The following is a 20,920-nucleotide window of genomic DNA, read 5'->3' as shown; positions in this document are numbered from 1 at the left end:
GTGAGATCTATGACATACAACCCACAGCTAAGCAAGTCTAAACTGGTTTCAGCTAGTTTCTGCTGGTTGCGTCTGTGAGTAGTAGACTGTACATACAGTAGCATTACAAGAGGAAAGCAGTTTTTTTCCCCTTAAAGGAAGTCATTGAATGGTTAGTTTTTATGAAGAATTCAGGTTATGTTTGTACCTATTTCCCTAGTAGCCCTCTTTGCATTTTATTTTTGGTATGGATTAGCTCCTCCTATGTTTGTGCTGCCCCTGCAACTTAGAAAATGTGATATTCCATTGGGGAACTTGGGCCCTTCTCGGTCAAGATTGGCCCGGATTGTTTTTCATGTTGGCAGCAAATAATTTTGCAGTGTTTCAGCTGTAATTGTTATATACAGATTTAGTAATCTGTTTTCAATAGTGGTTAAAATGTATTTAAGAATTTCTGTTATGTATTATTGTACACTTCCAAATGCCACAACATTTACATAATATTTTTATTTATTGATTTAGATGTTTTATTAAAAGCAAATAATTTAACTTAATTTAATAATTTAAACAGACTCTTAATGAGCCACCAAGAATAGAATATTAGTAGTCACGCAGTACCGAAAGTCAAAAATCAATAACAAATAAACTTGCAAAATAAGAGGCCAACAAATAATGTACACCAATATTATCCAAAAATCTTATAAACGCGTTGTAGATGTGTCACTCTTATTTCCTCAAACTTTAGCAAAATTAGATCTTCTAAAAAGAGATCTTTTAAACATGTTATACATTTGTTTTTATGTTGCTTATTGCTGCATACTTTTGTCTTTATTTTATTTCCATGTAAATAATAAGAAAAACAATTTAGATTGCTAACAATATAACTGACCTGGTCAGCTGCTTTAAGTAAAGCTATAAAGTAGAGATTAGACTGCGCACTGCTGTAGTTTTTTTGTTTATTTAATAAGTAATGTTTTTGTGTAGCTAGATCAGCACAGTTTCTCATGGGTCAAATTATTCATGGTGACTTAGCCAGTGGCTCAATGAGCACATACACTGTGGTTTCCCTAGGAAAACAAAAAAAATTCCGAACAGCAATAATGGCCAATTTTCAAATGCAAAGATTTTGATATTTATATTTTGACTTAAACTGTAATCACCTGGCTAATGTACAATATTGAGTGACTGAGCTGGAATCTGCTAAAGTAAAATTTGTGTACTGAGATGCCAACACAGAACATTGTTTGTCATGTGAAGTCAATTCCATTCTCTGGTAATTCTGAGATGGACATGTCTTACTTGACATGAGTCATTAAGTCAGTAAGATGTTAATTCACCAAGGGAGTCATTAGTCCGATTCAACCTGATAACTCAAGTTTGAAACAAAAATGTTTGCTTCATTGCAAAGAAGCGGGTCGTAGTCTTTCGTTCACACATCAGACTGCAATGTTTCCGGTGCAGTCAGCACGAATCAAGCAGTAGAAAGATGTTGTTTTTGTCTCTATAGTATTTGCATTTAGCAGTTCTTGGTCTTTCTCTTCACATTCGCTTCAGATTGTAAGCTCAAATTTTAGCTCAACTATAATTTTTTCCTGCCGTAGTGCTGTAGATTCAGCAGTGCGTCGCTGCCTCTGATTAGCGGTGCAGAAGAATCTGTGGCTTATTATGCAGGGTTAAATAAGCGTGTGGGGGCTTCATCTAGAGAAATCAAAAACACTTGTCCTGAATTCGTATGAAAAAGAAAATGCAGATATGAATTTGCTGAAATTGTAAATGAATTATTTTTGTCATTTGTGAATTTGTACTATACTGAAATGGATATATAGGCTCAAAACTCACCCTGAAAGCTGGATCCTGATTATTGAAACTACTGTGGTAAACAATCTGACTAGCAATTCTGACAGCAAGTGCTACACAGGAATTGCCAAATTCCTAGTTGTTGAGATGCAGGTTGGCATATGCCTCTATTTAGATGTAAGCTGATCTGTGAATGCAGCAATACACTAAAATTAAATCATGATTGTATGAAAATGTAGGCAGTTTTAACATGCTCTTCCTTTTGTATGCAAAGGACTATGAACACACCCCTCTTTTCAGAACTAGTGCATTCCTTGCCTATTAATACTACAGTTTTACCGCATGTTATGCAGCATTGAAGAGGATATTTTTATTTATGATTTTTATATACACTGTGACCACTTTTATTGTATACATCAATATTTTTGTGACTTTTTTTGGCAATTCGCAATTTAATAGAAAGCTTGGAGTTATTTTGAAGAGTTTGTCTTTTTGCTTGTTCAATCATGACAAGGTCTGTCAGATATATAAAATCTCTCTTCTAACATTTTATCTTCTACACTAGAAAAGCAATACTATTACATTTACTAATCCTTAATCCTTATATAAAAGACAAATACAAACATGGTAGAGCACAACCAATGCTCCCCTCCCCCCCTCCATTTATTCTTTGTGTGCTTTTTGAGGAAAGGTGCCTAGAAGTGCTTGAGTCATGACTAATCATGGGCTATAGTTGAGAACCGCTGCATTGCAGATTCATTTAGCAAATTATTTGTATTTTTAGATTTAAATTTTTTTTTACTACGTATAGATTTCAGTACCCAGCTGGCTCTGATTGGAACGCCTCACTGCTGATCGGCCTTCATAAAAACCCTCTGATTAGTTGAATTTCCGATGGAAATGACCTGTAGTTAGTGTATGTTTGGAACTCAGACAGTTGTAATGTCCAAGTTAGGAGTGTCTCCCCCTCTCAGCCCATATAATGGTATGATCCATACTCCCCAGTAATTTTCCATTGTCTGCTCTGCTGTTATTTTGCAGCGAGAGGGTGGAGCTACACTGCAGTGTGACTGTGCTCTAGAACTAATTCCAGCTAGTTTAATATGTTAAGACCTAATGTATTTTTGAAGTTTTAAGTGTCAATTCTGTTTCAAAACATGTATGTTTGTCTATGCCAAATCTAAAAGTAAACCCTGATTAAATTGGCTTGCTTAGAGAACAAACTTCTTTAGTTCATTCTGAGTTATCAGGCTAGCACAGTTTATTTGTCAGTGTCAAACTCTGTATATTAGTGTTTTAATATTTATTAACATAAATAAAATTAGCACCCCTGTAAAATCCATGGTACAGCCCTAGCTCTGCCCCTCCCCCAGTGTTCAGTTTTACTGCTAGGCTTTTGATCATACGGAGGCTAGTCACGCTTGCAGATTTCTCCTCCAAGCAGAAGGTGGCCTGCATTTGAGGATAGCAGTGTAAGCTCCCAGCTCTCTGTCTTCTTGTTTCTTTTCATTAAAATGTATTTGTGAATGTTTGGTTTGTTACTAGATTCCACTTAATGTATCTACATGTAATTTATTGCAGTGAGAAGTGTGTTTGCGATTTTTGTTTTCTTTAGCGGAAAAGTGTTAGCATTTTCTTTTGTTTTTGTTTAGAGAATGCGTATTTGACTACATCACATGATATTGATGAGTGTCTCACGTATGTGCTAAAAGTCTATGTTGATTGTTAACCAGTTTATTTGTGGTACAGGGGTACTCAGTCCTGAGATTTTCCTTTCATCTGAATTTAGGTCCCACCCTCTATTAACTCACCTGTGGTAATTTACATCCTGAGGAGCATGATTAGCTGGTTCAGGTCCTTTTTTGGAACCAATCAGAATCTTCAAAACCAAATCTGCACAAAGGTAAATCTGTAGTAGGATTGAGCACCCTTGTAGTAGAGCTAACAGGCTTTTTGATGAATATAAATGTTTTTATAACCTAAAATGTCTGAAGTATAACTTTGTAGATCTACTTAATTAAACTAAATAGATTATCCCTATAATTAATGTGTAGAGAATGCTGTTCTATAACTTACTCATTAAGCACAAGTTTTCGAAGACAAGGAATACGTGGATTGAAGAGTACCTATAAAAGCAAGGAATTCCAGTGCACCATAATGAAGCAAAACCAGAAGACTGATGATAACACAGCATAGAGGAGCAACACATACCAGATGTTTCAATTGAAAAATCCTTACAATGCCCAGAAGGCACAGAAGAAGACAAGGTCACCTATATTTTATCACATCAGGTTGCTTTGTGGGATTCAAAGCCTTGGTTGATGGAAGACATCGTTGGTGAAACCCTCGTGAGGATTGATTGAAAGCCGGCTTTTTTACGTGAGAAAATCAGCTACTGGAAACGGCTACAGTGTTAGGAACCAGACAGAGTCAAAAGCATGCTCTATGCAAGTTAGCAAAATGAGACCGGTGGTGAAATCAATCCACTTCATTTAAATTTTATCGCCTATTCCGGTTTACACCACGTGAATAGTACAACTGCAGTTGTTAAGCTTGCCAGAAGCCGAGCTGGTGGCCATGTTGTGTTATTGCAGTGTAGAGCTTCGAGTGTAAAATGGCAGAGTGGAGGAGGGGAACTTGAAGCTAGGTTGCTATAAGTCTGCCTCTGAGTGGTAGCTGCAGTGTGCACACTCTACTGCTGAAGTGCCGTGTTTGGTTCCTGTTATTCTAAGGGAGTTCAAGCTCCATTGCCTGAAATATTTTCCATTTCACGCATCTGAAAGGCAATTTTAGTAGTTTTGAAAGTGCTGAGCAAAGGCTATATAGGAAACTGAGAATCAGTTCATTTATAAGAAAAAATTGCCAACTTGATTAGTTTAATTGCTTTACCAGAATCCTCCCAAGTGTTTTTAGACCCATGAGAGATCTGTGAGGTGTAAACTCGTCTCAACTGGTTGTAGCAAGTTGCTGCCAGTCCTGTCTGTTGTTAGCAGGCTGTTCATAAATTTGTTGCTAGAGGAAGCGGTTTTTATACAAACAGTTGTTGTGAATTGAGGGTTTTGAGATGGATTCAGCTCGTTATTATTTCACCAGTGGCACTCACTGTTGTAAATATTATATTTTTCGTCGCCGGTCGCCTTTACTTATACTTGCGCTACATTCTCTCAGGTGCTTGCGAACCTACTTAGAAAATCGCTATTAAGACATGATGTGGTTGATGAAGTGACTTTGTTCAGAATAAAATTCCCTTTTCACTAGTGAAGGGAGTTTATTTGGTGCTAATATAGTATAATGAAGAGCAAAGGATGAACATTAGTTGTGTGGCTACGGGTTTTTGGAATATAGTTTTTTCTCTTCATTAAAACTGTTTTTTTTTTTTCTCAAAGCTATATCAAATCAGTTTTCGGGAAAACATTTTTAATGATAGATGCTAGGGTTTTGTGAACAAAATATTTTTAACTGGAATAAAAATATAATGGAAAAAAGTATTTTATGCTAATAAATTTAATTAGAATAAAACACAAGCCAATAGTTATATGTACCCAGCAATATTAGCGGTGCTGTAATAAGAAATAAAAAATGCCAGAAAAGTGATAGTGTAAATATGTGGTATACAGCTTAGGCTAGTGCAAAACCATAGAGAGCAATGAAAGCAATGGAGAGAATGAACCTAATTTTACACCCTGACAGCACAGTTTCTTTATTCTCATCATAGCTGCAGTATTATGCTCCTTTTTTGTTCTCATGCGACTATACTTTATGAAAAGGCACCTAACTTCATACGAAAATGTAGAGCTTCAGATTTTTCTGATTTAAAATCTTGGTTTTCTGCCGCATTCAAGGCCTTCATCAGATATTAGGAACATTGGTATATTATTACATTTAATTGATTGTATTCTTTTAAGCGGTCACAGACTTCCTTGTATTCAAAGTTCTGCATCTCCACACCCCTTTTAGTTATAGTATGATCCATGTCATGTTTTTTTTTATTTTTATTTTTTTATAAATATACTGTTATGACTGCACATTCTTCAGCGGTGGGAGAGGAGTGACTGTTCTCACATAGTCTTACCAGTAAAATTAAAGAACTTCTATCCCTACCCCATTTTACACTTTTTGTGTGTGGACAGCATTTTTTGCTGCAGCGCCCAGGGAGCAGTTGGGGGTTTGGTGCCTTGCTCAATAGTCTCATCTCAGTCGTGTTATTGAAGGTGAAAGAGAGTATTGTACATTCACTTCCTTCACCTACAATCCCTGCTGGAACTGAGACTTGAGCCTGTGACCTTTGGGTTACAAGTCTGGCTCTATAACCCAGGGGTGCCCAGACTCAGTCCTGGAGGGACGGTGTCCTGCAGAGTTTAGATCAGGGGTGCCCAACCCTACTCCTGGCGATCAACTGTCCTGCAAAGTTTGGCTCCAACCCTAATTCTTTATTTTTTTACGTGAGCCTAAAGACCTTAATTAGTTGCTTCAGGTGTGTTTGATTAGGATTGTAGCTAAACTTCACAGGACAGTCAATCGCCAGGAGCAGTTTTGGGCACCCCTGGTTTATATCCTACCCCAATTATGGCGCTTTTCCACTGCATGGTACAGTTTGCTATGGTTCACTTTTGGGGGGGGGGGGCACAGTACCTGGTACTTTTTTAGTACGACTTCCAAGTGAACCGTACCATTACCAAAACGTGACATGTAAACTCTGCTGATAACGGATTGGCCAGAGAGAATCTTCACTACCTGCGTCATGGAATTTGAAACACACAAAAAAGAACTGCAAGATTTAAATCAGCACAGCCAACGGAGCGAACACAACTATTTTGAATTAGCGCACCTTTTTTTAACAACCCAAAAAAGGCTGTTTTGTTGTCTGTTGAGGAAGTACAGACGTTCCCCTCATTGATAGCAGATGAGCGGATCCAGCAAGAGCTTGATGGAGCAACGCGGAATGAAAACGTTTTTCACAAGTCCTGTCAGTAGAGGTGGTGCAACAATAACAACATGTGAATAATCCCTCCCACGCAGTACTTAACTGCAGTGGAAATGCAAACTTAGCCGAGTCAAGCCGTGCTGTACCAAGCCGAGTCGCAGTGGAAAAGCACCATTAGACACACCTTAACCAACTACTCAAGCTCTTACTTAGGCATACTAAAGACTACCTGGTAGGTGTGTTGAGGCAAGTTGGAGCTAAACTCTGCAGGACACCGGTCCTCCAGGACCATGTTTGGGCACCCCTGCTCTAACCATTAGGCCACGACTGCACCTGAAGTGTAGAAGTCAACACGTTTGCATGCATGATAGATTGAGCAAAGAACTCTTTCCCTTCCATTAACACTTGGGGGTGTTCCTTGAGTTGAGTTGGCTAGACATGGTTGCGTTATCTCATGATCATAGGATGTACCTGGTAAGTATTGGGTGGCGTGACATTATGGTGACCCATACTCAGAACTCGTGCTCTGCATTTATTCCATCCAAAGAGCACACAGACAGCAGTGAACACACCCAGAGCAGTGGGCAGCCATTTATGCTGCGGCAACCGGGGAGCAGTTTGGGGTTCAGTGCCTTGCTCAAGGGCACCTAAGTCGTGGTATTGTCAGCCCGAGACTCGAACCCATAACGCTAGGGTTAGGAGTCAAACTCTCTTACCACTAGGCCACGACCTCCCCATTTTGCGTGAGTGTGTGTATGCTTATTGATTGTGGTGCCATCAAAATATGTTAACACAAAAGGCACATTGATAAGCTCTGTGCAGGATACATGTGTCCTCCAACTAGATTTTAAGGCCAAACAATCTTTTCTGTTCAGTCTGAAATGCAACAATCACATCTAATCAGATTAGTATGTAGTTTTCTTAGTTTGCACATTCTTTTGCCCTCGCAATGTATTTCAGATGGAGCAGCATTTACTACACAGAGCCACAGTTATGAAAAAAAAAAGATTATGAAATCGTTTTTGATAATCACAGCTGTTTGCATAGCTTGTCAGTGACCTACGACTCTAGTTAATATTGCTCAATCTGATAGCATGTGAAAATACCATGTTTTATAACATTTTTACTCCAACCTCCCTTCATAATGTCAGTCGATTGTTGAAGTAGTTCCTTCTGTGAGATGATGTGGCTTCTTACACAGAATAAAGCACGCAACATATTTCAGGTTTATTGTATAGTCATGTAGAATCAATGAAAACATTTAAATTTTGGAGATTTACTTCACAGAAAGATACGCATGAAAATTGGGATTTCGATTCAATTTCAATTAATTGTGCAGCCCTAATCAGATTTGTCTGTAAAAGGGCGGAGCTACCTGATAATATGCATAAAAAAGGAAACCAAGAGACTGGCAAAATACAGTGTTACTTGTCATGGCTAAAACAGAAGTGCAGATTAATGTTTGATCGTGTCATGTCTGGTTAGGACACTGTGTTCGGACACCTGAGTATGTGGAAACTAATCAGTATTTACTGTCTGTTAGGAACTCAATCAGTTGCAACAAATTTTGTAAGGGTTTTACGAGATCTGTAAAATCTGTGGGCATATCAGCCATTTGAACTAGAATTGATTTGTTTCGATAAAGAAGGTCCCTTGCTTTGTTCTCATGGCCTTATAAAGGCTTTTTATGTCCTTGTAGCTTTTATTTATAGGCACAGTAGAGAGATGACAGGAAAGGATGGGGAAACATGAACGCTAGAGTTAAATGTGTCGAAGCACATACACTATCTGCTACGTCTAATAAAATGTAGTTGGGTGACTTTTAGTCTGGCTTTCAGGCTAGTTTTACGAATGACCCTTTACTAGAAATAAATATATTATAGGGATTCTTTTCCCATTTAATCAGCTTGCCTTTTGGAATAACTCACAAGAATATCCTAAATTGACACAGAATAAATTATGCGTTTTTATGATTAATCACAATCACAAAGTTACTCTCAAATTTCTGCAGAGGTGTGAAATGCTTATGAGCTGTGAGCGATTTAATGTGACACCTCTTTTTGTAAGAAGAAATATTTAGAAGTGATCAGATATGATAAACAGCTTAATTGTCTGGCATTATATATCGAAGATGATAGCCACTAGCTCATTTTGTTGTCAGAAGTTATCTACAGTTGTATGTGATGGCATTTTGACCTTTTACCTTATTATCCTGTTCTGTGCAAAGTTACAGCCAAAAGATGTCTGTGCTGTATACAGCCAAAATATGTCTGTGCTGTATAGAGTTATTCATTGACAAATATGGATAAAAAAAATCAATATGGACAATTTGTCACTTAGTGTATTTTTAAAAAGCAGAGCAGATTAAATTTTGCTGAGCTCACTCTTGTTGACACCTAGTGGGGCATGTGAGACACCCCTCCTCTGAAGAAATGGTACAATCCACATCGCAGTAATTTTCCACCCTGTTTTATCTGTGCCTGCAGCAGTGGGGGAGGGGCAGGTTGTGCTTTTCAGCACATGGCAGTTTTTCTTTCTTGCTGCTGAGGTTTTTATTCTTTAGATTCTTTATTTTCCTCTGATTTATAAAGGTTTTTAGTTGAATCTCATACTTTAGAACACCGTCTTCAGGTTTTAAAAATAGCGCTGGTCAATCAGTGAGTTTTCATGAGGTGATGCATCATCTCACAGTCTCATGAGTCAAAAAGTGACCTTTTGTTTCATATAATGCTGTCCTGTTGGTTGTAACGCTACAATTGTGTGTAGCTACACAGTTTTTTTTCTTGTTACAGCCAACACCTTACAAAGAATGTGCTCCGCCTCTCGGCACAAGATCCCTTCCCCCCTCCCGTTCTCTCTGTCTCTCTCTGTTCCTCTTTTCTGTGTTGTGTGTGCTTTTGAGCTAGTTGGGAACTAGGCATGCTCCTGTTTTTTCGCGCTCACTACTAATCAAGGCCTACTCCTGAAGACTACACCTCAAGGTTGTTGTTGAGCTGTTTTGGTTCCTGATAACCAAAGGGGTTTTTATTTTTATTTTTACTTTACATTCATAACCAGTAGTGTTTACTCTAGATTAATGGACTTTTTGGTGGATTTTTTTTTTTACATGAATTCTAAAAGTTCATCTTTTTGTATTGTGGACGTTGACATTTTTGCGATTTTTATTTTTGCGTTTGTTTTGGCTGTTCGTGAGAATTTTGCAATATTGACATGATTGGGATCATCTATTTTACATTCGACCAGAAAATTTGATTAATGCTCTGGGTTTTCGGAAGTGCGGATTGCGTGTAATCTGTAAACGAATGTGGTTCTTTGCGATCTTTTCATATTTAATTTTTTTTTGTTAGGAACGATTTAATTTAACGATTTCATTTAATCTTAGTTTAGGTTTCATTTATTTTTTTTGTTAGATTACCATAGAAATGTTTTAAAGTATCAGACAGTTCTCGACCTTGTAACTTGTGTTCAAGACGACGTAAGGTGTTTGCTACGCGAACAGTTCTTTACTGGCAACCCGCCAATGTTTCTGAAATCAGCTTTGGTTGAAAGTGACCACAGATTCTGTGGATTCAGGTCTGAGCCTCAGGAGGAGTAATGTGGAACAGCCTGGCTTTACACCGCAGCTCTGGCGACCATTTTGCAGCGAGCGGGAACCTCAGTGCTTATGTTTACAGTTGGGGTGGGGGAGGGCCACAGTGAGGCTGTGTGTGGTGATCAACATTAGAACAAGCTTTCCAGAAGCTAGCAGCCATTTTTATAAAATGAACGTCCTTTTTATGGACCTAAAACTGAGGAGATGTAGGAATACAGAGATGCATTTTATTATTGTTTAGTTTTTGTCACATTTGTCTGCTCTTGGTGGATGACATATTGGAATATGAAAATGTTACTTGTTTGTCTTATGGGTTACTAATGGCATCTCAATTTGCCCTCTCTCTTCAACTGACTTGACACCTTCATTTGTGTCTTGTACAGTCTAGTCACCTGTCTTGCTCCTGACTCTGCTCTTGCTCCTTGCTCCTGAGCAGTTTGTGATGTTTAGGATGGAAAATCAGTCAAAGCTATAAAACCTTCAATTGAGATGCGTAGAGATCTTTTTCATTGTTGTCATAGACACCAAACCCCTGATGAATGGCACCTTGACAGGTGTTGCAAATGGTCCCAGAGGAAGAGATTTTGGCATATACAGAAGCCACGTCATTTACGCCTGCTAGGATGATGATTGTTGTAGCAATGTGATGGCCTTTGGATTTATGTTGGCAGCTCTTTGCAAGATATTTTTATGGGATGTGTAGTAAGAAGCTGAGATGAGATTAACTAAACTAAAGTTGATGTGAAGCATTAGAATTAAATCAAGACAGATTAACTGTTTGCATCCAGGAAGGTGCTTTGATGCCAATAGCAAGTTAATTTCAGTGCTAGCAACTTATTGTAAATATGTATTTTATTTTGAGTTTTACTGTATTCTGATTTATATCTGTTTGTTCTGGCTGACAGATGTCATCTTCAGAACAGTTTTAGCGTTTGATGGTCAAGTAGCACTATTTTTAGGCTTGACTAATTTTTGTGTATCACATCATGAGTTTATAAACAAGATCTATTCCTGGTGGCTATTCTTTGTGTGCTATTTTAGCTCTGAGAGCAGTAAAAGAGTACACCACCATACTATAATTAATTTTAAATACCTGTCCTTCTGTAAAATACTCATAGAATTAACGAAGTATGTCGACTAGATTACTAGATAACAAAGTATTTTGTCAGCGCTCCTGTAAAGTACCTTAAAACTATAATGATCACATAACATTTTGAGAACAACTAGTTAAAACATGAGGGAGCTGTACTAAAAAGGAACTGAAGGATGTTTGGATCAGGTTTTCAGTTGAAGAACTAATAGTTAAATAGATCCAAGTCGTGCAGCAGAAATGAGTTTGGATATGTGCAAAAGAATTTCTTCCTATAATTCAAAACTTAATATTTGAATTTGTATTTTTTTTTAGGATCCTCATGCGACTGGCTTCCAAATCCGTGAACAGGAAAGTACAAGAAATCACAGAAGCCTGGTAAGACAACAAATTTCTTTTTGTAATTAACACGAGCCTGAAGTACTAGTCTAGGTTTGGTCCAATAGTAGCTTTTGAAATCTGCGTTATATAATGAACTCCTCTTGTCCCTAGCAGATTCTGTATACTGCTGCTCTCATTGGTTAGGAATTGCACCAATCACGTTGAGGGGGAGGACACAAAGTCTGCTGTCCCTCTCAGTATTCTGAAATCACATGCACTGCAGACTGTTAAGGCCCTACCAACTCGCTACTTATGTCAATTGACCTGAAGAAGATTGATGGTTTTTGTTAATTTCAACTACATTCACAACATATTGCGGGTGGTTTGTGGACTTGTTAATCAGAAAGGTGCTTCAGCTCAGACTTATAGTGTGGGCAAACAGATCTAAACAGTTTAGTACTTTTACTTTGAATATATATTTTTTGATAATAGTTTAGCCAAAGTCAAAGCCCAGGGATGTGGCTGCTGTTTTGTTACAGTTAAAGAAAGCTTTTGTGATCGAGAGGCCAAGAGAAAATTCTAGAACAGCAGGAAATGGCATTTCGATGAGTGACAGTGACACCTTGTGGCCACACTTCAGTTGCAGGCGCTTGTACTCGGTCAGATTAATCAGATGTGTTGAGTACTGGATGGAGTTTAGCTAACTAGCCTGTTTAGGATATAAAACATTCGTTTGACCATATCCTCCAACCGTTTTTCCACAGGTGAAAATGGAAGTAGCTGTACCAGAGGAACCTCAGAAGAAAATCTTTCGTGCACGGAAAACGATGAAGATGAGCGACCGGCAGCAACTGGAAGCTCTGCACACCACCCTGACAACCACCTCCTCCTGCTCCGCCTCTTACTCATCTTCCTCCTCACGACCTCAGACACCACTGGTGAATGGCGCCCACACCAAGAAAGAGGAAGTCCAGGAGAAAGACTTGAATCATAAAGAGACCGAATTGATGTCACCTGCCCCTGATTCTGCTCGCTGTTCCCCTACTCCATCTTTCACCCTCTCTCAATCCCCTTCTCCACCCAACACACAAACTACCTCGCCTTCTATGGATATTGACGACCCCCTTGTGGCCGCAGAAGAGAAAAAGGAGACGAGCAATAAAAGTTCCTCTTCTTCTCTTTCTGCTTCCCCCTCGGGGTTGAATTGTGATCCAGAGGTTAAAGAAGGATTTCTGTGCTTAAGCGAAGAGGATGAAATCCAAGCAGACAAAGATGAAAACAAAGACAGTAGTGAGGAGACGATGAATGAAGATGATGAGAAAGAGGACCGAAAAGACAAAAAAGGCACTTCTGAGAAAGCAGGAGGTGAGAATGTCTAGAAAATCAACCTGCCTGCAAACTACTGGTCGGTCGATAATTTCAGGGAGGTCAGATATTAATTGTCACTCTTGCACTCCTATATAGTTCATATGTGGAGACGGTAAAAAATGTTCTCATGTAAAAACTTAAATCGGGGAAGTAAAGTACTTTCAGGCAATTGGAGATCAGTTATCTTGCAATCATTTAGTAGAGGAATGGTTTGCTAAAAAAAAATAAAAATAATAATAATAAAATTCGTACATTTACTCACCCTCATGTTGTTCCAAACCTATATGACTTGCTTAAGTGGAACAAAAATTTAGGTTTTTTTTTTTTTTCGCAATTAAAGTTAAGGTGGTTTAAAAAAAAAACGGACTTATTGTATAGACAAAAAAAGATGCAAAATTTTTTACATCTTTGTGTTTTATATTTGAAGAAGTCAAACCATTTTGGTTCAATGTGGAAGAGTAAATTAAATGGATTTGTTGAAGGTTGAACTATGCCTTTAAACTTATTCTATAGACTCGAAATAGTTTGATCATTTTGAGACACAAAGTCTATAATTGTTTTGATATATTTGTTATAGCTCAATAATACTGACATGAAGTTTAATGCTGTGTTCACACCAAACGCGAATAGAGCGTCAAATTCGCGTCTACCGCGCCTAGTTTGCCGCTTGACCATTTTGAGATCATTCGCTTCATTCGCGCGAGTAATTCGCTTGATTCGCGCGTGAAATTAACTTCACAACAGACGCGAATTCGCGTCATGGGGGGGCTTCTGCCAGCTGAGTCCACGGAGCATTTTCAACCGCCATTTTTATTCGGATAATTTTCAAAATATTACTGTTATTGTGTCATGAAATGTAGTTTTAAAAGTATTTCAGGCGAGAATGTAGTTGTTTTAAACTCAAATATGCGGTTTATTTATAATGACAGCGTCTATTTAAAAAATGTGTTTCGCCGATCTCAGAGATGAGCTCCATGCGATCAGCGGGAGCTCCGTCATCAATAATACGCCGAGAGTAGCCTTTCCTCGGCTAGATCTTCTGACATTTGCCGCTGGCTCTGATGTCTCTTTAGTGGTTCAAGATAAAATATAATTCGTTTGGGGTAAAATGAAACCTTTATTCAATTTATCTATTAATATGTTTTATATATATACGTCCTTTTTATTCCGGTCTCTATAGAAATATGAACTTTTGTCATATAGCTCCGGTTGACTCCTCACTGACAACATCAGTCGTTCCTCCTTGTTGAATGAGTGGAGAAGGGTATTCCTGCACAACCCGAGGCTGCAGGAACATATTGTTGAATGAGTGACTCATAGCAGCCTCCTGATTGGTTAACGCGGCGCGAATTGACGCCAAAGTTCAAATTTTTCAACTCGGGCGGCAGACGCGAATTCGCGTCAAACGCTAAATGCACAAAAAGCACCATTCGCGCTTAACGCGCGTTTCGCGCGAAGCGCTCTATTCGCGCGTCAATTCGCGTCATTCGCGCGAGCAAGACGCGCGAATAAGGCGAATTCGCGTCTTCCGCGCCGCGCTTAACGCCCCATTCGCGCCGCGAGACCTCCAGACGCGCGTAAACGCGCCTTTGCATTGACTTAACATTGAAATCATTCGCGCCAGACGCTCTATTCGCGTTTGGTGTGAACACAGCATAACATATGAGCTAACATTCCTTTAGCTAGTCGCCGTACCTTAAAGCCTAAACTCTTCCTCTGCTTCTACTCAACAGCAGACAGCAGTTCTCCTGCTGGTACTAAGAGATCATTGTCTGACGTGAACGATGAAGATGATAAAGAAGTCAAGGAGGAGAGAGATGAAAAACGAGCAAGGCTGGGGGGTGAGGAGCTGGAGGCTCAGCTAGAGCTGAAAATCACAGCCAGTGCTGGGAGCCGCCATAAACTGGAGAAGGTTTGTTATTTGATTTTACCTGAATCCTCATCTCTATGCACAGCATTTGTAGCATGCAGTCTCTTAAGGCGGTCGCACACCGGACGAGACGCGCCACATTTAGGACAACTCGAGGTATCGCACACCGGACGCGCACATTCTATGTGCGTGAGCTCAATTTCGCAGGAAGATGGGAGAGTTTTAACTTCATCTATTATTTTAATTTTAAATATATGATTTTAATTGATAAAAGCTGAGTTTTTAACGTTAATTAATGAAAAGAATCTGTGTTATTATAATAAGTCTGTTATTGTTTTGTTGTATCTGTTGTCTAGGCAACTGTGCTGCTGAAAACGTAACCAAACACTTTGTAATGTTTTATTTGAATGAAACAAGTGTGCTGTACTTTAATTTCAGTTTCAGTTTATAACATCTGGGTTTTTTAATATAAAACTATGCGGATGGCGCTCTGTGGCGCGGCAGAAATTTGAACAGCGTTCTGAGTCGTAGCTGGGCGCCGCGGACAGACGCCGAATGGCGCCGCCGGTGTGTGTACACCCATAGAGAATAATGTGTTCGAATTTTAAAGACGTGGCGCGACGCGACGCGGCGCTGCGCTTCTCGTCCGGTGTGCGACCCCCTTTATGTACAACGGCAAATTTTCATGTAAAAAGACGGGATACAGAAATACACAAATACAGTAAATCTTACAGGGATAGTTCACCAAAAAAAAAAAAAAAAAAAAAAAAAACATTGTCATAATTTACTCAACTTCTAGTTCAAAACCTGTATTCTTCTGTTGAACATAAAATATTTTTAGAATTGTTTTTTTCATGTTTGGAACACGAATAAAGATGTTTTCTGGAGAGACATGGTTGCTTTAATTTTAAGATTTTATAAGCATATGGTAAACTGAAGCTCAACCTGTTTCCCACATGAGATCAAAACACATTGGTTCTCAGAATTTTCCTTTTTGGGTGAACTAACCTTAAAATTCTGGGAGAATTTAGGAAATTGTCTGTAATAATGGATATTGGTAGATAAAATTAATGATAGACCTCAAAAAGTCTTCTGTAAGAAAAGAGAAAATTTAGCATGATTTCCAGGACTTTCCAGACTATCAGATATTTGTTGTTTAATCTTTGTCTCTCTCTTTTCCTATTAGATGGTACAGCAGTTAGTTGAGGAACGGTTACGGGTGTTGCAGTTGACTGTGTTTGACCGAAGTATAAAAGAGCTGAAAGAGAGAGTGGAGAAGATTGACAATGCAACCAAACAACAGAATACGATGCAGCATTTTAACACACTACAGGTGAGTTTTGAAGTTTTTTTTTAAATACAAGAATTAATGGTATTTTACATCCAATAAAAACCATTAAAAAAAATAGGGTCTGTGAAACTTTACAACAATAAAATGGTGTTGTCATTTTAGGCCAAGATTTCCCGGCTGGCAAAAAAGTTTGGTGCTGCTAATCAGGCTTCAGAGAACTCGAAGAGAACTCAAGAGGTAAGAGTGGGAATCACTGCTACCTCTTGGTCAAAGTGGTTTGGTGAAAAACAATATAGGATTCATGGGATAAGGATTTCAGGAAGTCAATAATGGCCCTTATCCATAAATATAATACCATTTTCACTGATTAATTGCAAGCAAATGTGCTTTTGAATGTTTAGTCAAACTTTAAATGGACTTTGTTTTCTGGTAATCAGGCTCTTGCTGCCTCCACTGCTGCTCAGGCCAACAATGTAACCAACAGGACTACCCCGCAACGGTAAACATATCACATATCGACCTCTATTCGTCTTCACAAGATTGTGCTGTTCTTCCTCCATTCCAAGACATTGCAATCATTTAGTTTTTTCAGTGGTCAGAAATGTGTATCTAGTGAAAGTTTATGTAGAAAACCAATGAAAAAGCAACATAGTGGAATGCAAGACTTAAAACTTGCCGACATCTTTTCCACTATGGTCGAACATAAAATAGCTAGCCACAAACCCCTTCTAGACACGCCAAAGACTAATTTAGAAAAACGGCACGTATTAGTGCAGCGCTTTATTCAAAAAGCTTTAGTAAATATTTGAAATGCTTGTGTTATTGCCATTATTTTAATAATTTCCCTACCATTTTTCTTCCTTTACAGTACTGTTAAAACCACAGTGGATTCCAAACTGTCCAGTCCACCCACTGGTTCTAATGCAACAGGTGAGCTTTGTGAACTAAAATGCTTACAACATTATTAATTCTAGTTTAAAACTTTAAAAACTCAAATGATTAGAATAATTTCTTTCTTTTTTACTTCCTTTGCCACTCAGCAAGCCCAGCCCAGCCCAAACCTCTGTCCACACCGACTACACCAACCTCCTCCGCATTAGCTTCTCCTGCACCCATTCTACAGATCATCTCCACAACTACCAGCTCCACTCCCTCCTCCACCTCTTTGCCTGGCCAGTCTCAGACAGGCACCCTACTACTTAAGACTGGACCCAGTACAGGGGTCATGACTAGCACCCCAGCAACATCAGGGGGTCAGTCAGTGTCTATTCAGCCCCTTTTGATTCAGCTGCCTTTAGCGATGGCAAATGGGCAAAGTGGGGCATTGGTTAGTACTGCTGGCGGTGTCAGTTTAATACCGGTGTCGTCTATATCTACGGTTAGTAGCAATAATAAAGCAAAGACGACTACACCTACCACCACCTTCATCCTTCAAAAGCCAGCAGGCAGTATTGTTTCATCTTCCTCGACCTCGTCGGTTCCGGTGGTGTCCTTAGCCAGAGCTGTGTATCCGGGTGGCACAGGGACTGTCAGTTCACCCAGCACAGGGATATCTGTGACAACAGCCCGAACACCTACGCAGTGTGCTGCTGTGGTGGGAGTGTCTACAGCGGCCTCTTCTCCAGGAACCACAGGACCGGCGGCGACAGGATCAGCCGCAGCTGCAGCTGGTCCACCATTGGCCTCCGCCCTGGCCTCAAAGACAGGTATGAGAGAAGATTTGAATAGAATGAAAATGAGGTAACACTTTAGTACAGGGACCAATTCTCACTATTAACAAGGCGCTTATAAGCATGCTTATTAACATATTGGTTGTTTATTAGTACTTATAAAGCATTTATTGTGCATGATACCTAAACTTTCCAACTATTGATCAGAAAATTTGGAATTTACTGAAAAGTCAATGTTTTCTTAATAGTGAGAATTTGAACTTAAAATAAAGTGTGACCAAAAGTGCTTTATTCTATTTTGTAATTTTTTCTTTTTTTCTATTGAGGGATATGAGACAAAATGAATGAATATTAAAAGCATGGAATAATACAGTATTAATTAAATACATATAAATGTAGCTTTATTATTGTGACTAGTTATGTGTTTTTTTTTTGTTTTTTTTGCATGATTATTTCACATTGCTTTTATTTACTAATATAGTATTATGTAATGTATATTTTAAAATGTTATGGGCTGTTTCTCATTATCTTATCTCATTAATCTCTCATATTTAACAGATAATCAGGCGAAAACACCCTCTCAGGTAAGAAATGGCCTATTGTAAACAATGTGATGTTTCAAATGTTATTGCAAATACCACTTTGTCAAAAGTGCAGTTCTGTAAAAAATTGTATTCCTCTTTCTACAGACTGGGCGTCCCAAAGGTTCTGTGATAGATCTGACTGAAGATGATGACGATGTTCAAGGTAAAACCCATCTGCTCTTCATTTCTGTATTGTAAGGTGCAATCACGTTAATGACATTTTACAGGTAAAAGCTAAAAAAGTCCATTGTTTGTTGTTATTAGTGTAGCGCTGTATGAAGAAGCACAGCTCACACAAAAGTCACTTTAAAACCAAGCAGTTTCTTATTGGTGAGCTTTAATACAGACTAAATCTGCACAATGAATATTTTCACCCTCACATGAAGCCACAGGTTATGCGGATTCATCGAGTTCAGTCAATATTCAAATCAAGTCTCACTTCTAGTTTTCCTCATCCTAGTTATGAGATTTTGATCTCTCTTGCACTTTTTGCACTTTTAATGGTTATACTAATATTTTTTCTCTTTTTGTGGGTGATGTGCAGTGACAGGAGTCCAGAAAGCCACTGTTTCCCCCATCACTACCCAGCGTGCATCTGGGCCTCCTCCTTTAGTCAGCTCTACCACTAATGCCGGTGAGTTTTTTTTTTTTCTTTACTTTTATTCTACTTTTTGAAATTCAGAGCTGTATGCTGACATGTTTTATTTTTTCCTGGTTCAGGAGCTCGATCAGCACAACGTTCCTCAGTGGTAAGTATGTGTCCATAAAAATCTATAAGATACAAAGGCCATGGTTTTGACATTTATTTATATTTTTAACACCGTGTGCCTCCTGTAAACTTTCTTACCTTCACTTATTGTTCTCTCAGGATACTCCATCCCGTCCAAGCTCCTCTTCCTCCACCACTCTTCCACCATTACCACTGGCTCCATCGCCACCGGCACGTCTCCCACCTGAGGCCGCCCACACGTCCCCTCCGCAGCAACCCCAACTTAAACTGGCCCGCGTCCAGAGCCAAAACGGGATCGTCCTATCCTGGTGTGTTGCAGAAACTGACCGCAACTGTGCAGCTGTAGACACCTATCACCTGTACGCCTATCACCAGGACCACCAGGGGGCGGCATCGGGCACTGGAGCTTCGGCTCAGTCACTGTGGAAGAAGATCGGGGAGGTGAAGGCGCTGCCGCTGCCCATGGCGTGCACCTTGACCCAGTTTGTCTCGGGATCCACATATTATTTTGCCGTCAGGGCCAAAGATGTGTATGGACGCTTCGGTCCTTTCTGTGAACCGCAGTGCACTGATGTCATTAACCCAGCATCCTCTACGTCATCCTAAGATAACTGCAAACAAGGATAGGATCTGGCCGACGAAATTTTGACGGGATATTTGTAACCGTTACAAAATGAACTATGCGCAGACCACTGGTTTAGTCTTGCTCTTTGTGTTAGAAAATGTAGGGAATTCAAATAAGTTGTCTAATGCAAACGGAAATACAAATGATCATCAGTGCATACAGACACACACACTATTTGTTTCAACTTTATTTTACAATGAGGAGGGAACTATCAGGCTTGCATTGTGCTTGAAATTGTATTTTCCTTGTGCAGAATGTTCAGAGTTAAGTATTGTTTCTGAATTTTTTTTTCTCTTTTTTTAATTATTATTTTTTAATAAAATGATATTCAATACATTGCACAGATGTTCCAGTATAGGTCCCGGTCATTAGCAACAGGACAGGAAAGCTGAGGTGTTAAAGGTTTTGAATTTTTTTTTTTTTGTCTGGTACCCAGACACTCCAAAATGACACTCAATAAAAGTATTGATATATTTAAGTCTCTCTTTTTTTTTTTTTCTTTTTTGTTGTTGTTGTTGAAACTAGTGTGAGTTATTGAATGACATACAAGACCCTGTTAGAAATATTTAATTCTGTTCCTGCATGGATCTAATGTATAGTCAAAGCACACATCCTTTTTTCCTCTCTTTTCATCACTGATATATGCTTTTAATTATCTAAATTTTTTCTTACCTTTTGATTATCGCTTTTGAGTTTTTATCTTTTGTAGTTTCAGTCTAGTAACTGAAAGGGAAAGTCTCAGGAAATGTTAAGCTATCCGTTAGCATTCTTGTTCATCTTAATGGCAGTTCCTCGGTTCACCAGAAGTATTGGATACGAGTTCTGCCATGTGGCTATAAGCTACGTGACCAATGAATCCAGAAACATTTAGATGCTGTTGTCATTACAACATTGCCACAGTCCCAAGGCTTTTATTAGTGACTGTCCCGAGATGTGATGTGCAAGGCATTTTTTCACCCTTTAAAGCAAACAGGCACTGGAAAAAGATCTATTATAAAATAAAATATTAGTGATATGTTGTTTGAATATATACACAAATATATTTACACTCATTTTGTAGGACCATCACTGGAAGAAAA

General features: G+C 38.9%; 1 protein-coding gene across 6 annotated transcripts in view; it reads left to right on the top strand.

Moving 5' to 3' along the window:
* atf7ip (activating transcription factor 7 interacting protein) overlaps window positions 1-20,319 on the top strand; it is a 40,733-nt gene extending 20,414 nt beyond the window's left edge. For 2 of the 6 annotated variants that reach the window (XM_026233370.1, XM_026233592.1), the window contains exons 2-14: window positions 11,698-11,760; window positions 12,468-13,068; window positions 14,805-14,983; window positions 16,128-16,274; window positions 16,395-16,469; window positions 16,670-16,731; window positions 17,101-17,162; window positions 17,273-17,938; window positions 18,461-18,486; window positions 18,592-18,649; window positions 19,031-19,120; window positions 19,207-19,235; window positions 19,355-20,319. In XM_026233370.1, the coding sequence (XP_026089155.1) occupies window positions 12,474-13,068; window positions 14,805-14,983; window positions 16,128-16,274; window positions 16,395-16,469; window positions 16,670-16,731; window positions 17,101-17,162; window positions 17,273-17,938; window positions 18,461-18,486; window positions 18,592-18,649; window positions 19,031-19,120; window positions 19,207-19,235; window positions 19,355-19,822 (2,457 nt within the window). In that variant the 5' untranslated portion in view covers window positions 11,698-11,760; window positions 12,468-12,473 and the 3' untranslated portion in view covers window positions 19,823-20,319. Of the gene's footprint in view, window positions 1-3,102; window positions 3,249-3,565; window positions 3,680-9,266; window positions 9,682-11,697; window positions 11,761-11,968; window positions 12,363-12,467; window positions 13,069-14,804; window positions 14,984-16,127; window positions 16,275-16,394; window positions 16,470-16,669; window positions 16,732-17,100; window positions 17,163-17,272; window positions 17,939-18,460; window positions 18,487-18,591; window positions 18,650-19,030; window positions 19,121-19,206; window positions 19,236-19,354 lie in introns of those variants that run through there. The other 4 variants (XM_026233214.1, XM_026233438.1, XM_026233515.1 and 1 more) reach the window with 4 other exon arrangements.
* The last annotated feature ends 601 nt before the right edge of the window (window positions 20,320-20,920 follow it).

This window comes from Carassius auratus, chromosome 1 (genome assembly GCF_003368295.1).
Source record: "Carassius auratus strain Wakin chromosome 1, ASM336829v1, whole genome shotgun sequence".
NCBI classification, from domain to species: domain Eukaryota; kingdom Metazoa; phylum Chordata; class Actinopteri; order Cypriniformes; family Cyprinidae; genus Carassius; species Carassius auratus.
This window is presented reverse-complemented; position numbering and strand designations above follow the sequence as displayed.